We start from the raw sequence: 3,500 nt of genomic DNA on the forward strand, positions 1-3,500 counted from the left end.
TTAAAATGTGATTATTGGTCTCTCATGTGATGATTAAAGGGCAATGGTGGGCATCATGATGATGCTTTAAGATAAGAGATATAGAGAGAGAGAGAGAGAGAGAGAGATAGAGAAATTTCAAATTTAAGGGGAACAAATGCCTACTTTGAGGCCCCGTTTGGGGGAGCTTATTTGGTGCGGTGTGTTTTGAAAACACACCCATGACCGTTTGGGTAAACTGTGCTTCAACAGCTTTTTCAAAAAACTGCGTTTTCAAACTGCTAAAATTAGCGTTTTTACACTGTTCCTGACTAGGTGCGGTGACTGCTTTTTAGCTAGAGTCTTACTTTTTCAAAAAAAAAATTGTAATTGCCAACGCAACTTTTTGAAAAACCAAATTATTTTTCAACAGCTTATTAATAAGATGCAGTTGTCCCAAACAAACTCTGAACATATGTTTGCCCCTACCACCATAGTTTATTTTTGGGACAATTAAGTATATACCAGTCGAAACATATTTTTTATGAATCAACATCCCACTTTCATCTATTTTTTTTAAATTCCCACTCAGATATCCAAATTCATGGTAAAACCCCAAACCATATTTTTCATTTTAATTAAATTCTCAATAGTTCGATCATGACACACTTAAATTCATAGGTATAATAGTTCAAAAAAAAAAAATAATCACTTGGTGTTTAGTTTGTAAATACCAATGTTTTGATGATCTGTATGTAATTATCCCTTCTTTTTCAGGATAAAAAAAAAATGAAACAACAATGATAATACATCGGGATGAATTAATAATATATTTATCATAAAATAAGTTTAAAATACCTACAACAAATGATGAGAATGAAGTTGGGAGTTATTAAGAATAAAATAACAATAATAATAATAATAATAATAATAATAATAGCTAGATGAAATGCATATGATATTAATTAAGCCACACATGATAATTGATTGATGCATTTCAAATGTATTATTGAACTATTATAATTGACATAGCTACCATTGTACGTTCAAGTGAGCCTAAGAGGAAAGAATACTAAAAATGAATTAATTAAGGTATTTAATCCATAATTAACACCTTAATCAATCAGAGGACAAAGATAAATGTATGATAAACCTGATCCCAAAGGCTGGTATGTGTTTATGCTGTTTGTAGGTGTGAATTAAAGATGCAAAGGGAGTAGGGCTCTCTCCTTTTCCTTTTGCATGTGATTGTTTCAAAAAGAGGATCTTTAGGGCGCCCACAGACGACATCAACCTAATCTTCACAGCTTGTGGAGGACTCAATTATTAATTATGTTTTGCAAAAAAGGAAAATAAAATATTCATTGCATTTGTCAGTTGGAGTTTCATAATAATAATTATTTTTTTTATTTTTCATTTCTAGCTTAAATTACTAGATATGTAATATTTATTATTATTTATATATATATAATTCACCTATATTGGAAATGTTCTTTATAAATTTACAAGTATAGGAAGAATTCATTGTAAAGTTTTGAATCTTATTTAGTATAATGCAAGATATGTGAGTAATAATTCATATATAAACACTTTTAACTACCATCAATAAATCATTTAGCCCAATTATTTAGGGAAATAAAATTCAATAAATGTTAACCATATATTAAGTTTACCAACCCTAAAGAAGAGAGTGATTCCCTTATTATATATATATATATATATATATATATAGTTCTATTTTAAAGTTTTTGAATAAAATAATAAATAAATACACTCATTGGATAAAAAGTGTAATATTATATACAACATTTATTAAAGCTATTATGGGCTTAAATACAATTTGATTTAACAATACTACAATCAAGGTAAGAAATTATGAGGATAATATTTTTGCGTACAATTTATTAATTTCAATACTTTTTGTTTGAGGTTTTATATCAAATATAATGAATTTTATCATACTTGAGTAAGTATAATACCATGAAAAATGCAACTCTAACTCAAATAATTTACCTATCAAAATTGAGCCAAATATTGCTAAAATGAATACTTAATTAGTTACATCAGTCCTTTATTTAAATTTTGCAATGTTAATACTCACAAATTTGCAATGCCAATATCAATTAATTTTAAATCATATTAAACAAAATATAAATTTATTTATTTATTTATTTATTTATTTATTTATTTATTTATTTTGCATAAAGGCCCCTCCTAAAAGGCTCGCCTTGGAAACGATCAGATTCAAACACAAAGGCAGTGAGGAATCCGAGCCTCCAATTATACAAAACTACAGAGTCTCCGTTCTCATATTGTCACACCTCTTCAAATACATTCCTTTGGTCTCTCTCTCGCTCTCTCTTCCTGCCTTCGCTAAACCTCTCTGCAAAACCATGTCTCCATCTCCACTCTTCCTCCGCCAAAACAACGCCAATCTTCCCAAAAACCAACATATCTCACAATCCAGCTTAGAAACACAGCAAGACTTCTCTGTTAAGAATGGCAAAGAAGCAAATTTGATGGCCTCTTTATCTTGCTCGTCTTCCTCCTCTTCCAACTTGCTTGGTGAAGAGCAGGAGGCGGTGGCCGCAATGGCTGCTGATGATGATGATAAAAAAGGTGGATACTGCACACCCTCCTCGCCGGAGAGCAGAATTCCGGCGGCGGTTCATTGCCCGCCGGCGCCGAAGAAACCTAAGGTGTGCAGGAGAAGAGTGGTGAGGCGCTACGCCGAGGGCCAAAAAGTAACCTTTTTTGAAGGGCTCAGTCTGGTTGTGTTCGAGGAGATTAGTTGCTGTCGCCGGAGAAGAAGAAGTCGCAGCGTGAGAGGAAGATTAGCTATTGCGGCCAGTGCGGCTGAAACTGGTAAATGGTATGTTTTTCTCTCGTTGCAGATCAAAATTTACTGAAATATAATTGTATCAATTATATACATAATTTAAAAGAGAGATTTTTAACACATTTTGAAAATTATTTTTTTCAAAATTTTCAAAATATTTAATCATGATGCTTTTGTATTTTAATTGACAGATGAGAATGGGCTTCACCAGGGGTTTGAATGTGAAGGATCAGTTAGAGGAACAACTCAGTGGGCTTTGATGGTTTAGTATTTTCTTGTATGGTAATTTTATAATTAGGACAAAAGTTGTAGTAGAAATTAATAAATGTTGCATTTGTATTTTGTTTTTATGTTATATTAGGGTCAGCATATGTTCTTGAATGAAAGTAGTAATGGAGATTAGTCATGAAATTTAATAAATAAACCTATATTATTATATGTAATATAAAAATATTATCTTTGAATTTTCATGCAATTATGTATATTATAAAAAAAATAATATCTTATTTAAATTTTAAATTTTTTTTTCTCTTACTTTAAGTTCAAATTCTATGTTAGAAGACCTCTTCTTCTTGGCATAATTTTTAGGAAAAATCAGACCAATTTGTGGCTTTTTGCACTTGAGAATTAAATGCTCATTCATTTTTGCAAACCAAGAGCAAATATAGCAAGCAAGTCCCTCTTTATAGTATTGTAGTGTTGC

At 30.8% G+C, this 3,500-nt stretch overlaps 1 protein-coding gene across 1 annotated transcript; it reads left to right on the plus strand.

Moving 5' to 3' along the window:
- The first annotated feature begins 2,210 nt into the window (after nt 1-2,210).
- LOC110028114 lies at nt 2,211-3,145 on the plus strand. The gene is made up of 2 exons (XM_020729844.1): nt 2,211-2,830; nt 2,989-3,145. Coding segments are annotated over exons 1-2 (480 nt in total). The 5' UTR covers nt 2,211-2,351; the 3' UTR covers nt 2,990-3,145.
- The last annotated feature ends 355 nt before the right edge of the window (nt 3,146-3,500 follow it).

Source organism: Phalaenopsis equestris, unplaced genomic scaffold (assembly GCF_001263595.1).
Source record: "Phalaenopsis equestris unplaced genomic scaffold, ASM126359v1 Scaffold000488, whole genome shotgun sequence".
Taxonomy (NCBI): Eukaryota; Viridiplantae; Streptophyta; class Magnoliopsida; order Asparagales; family Orchidaceae; genus Phalaenopsis; species Phalaenopsis equestris.

Coding starts and splice junctions, on each gene's coding strand:
- LOC110028114 (XM_020729844.1), top strand. CDS start 2,352: ATGTCTCCATCTCCACTCTTCCTCCGCCAAAACAACGCCAATCTTCCC.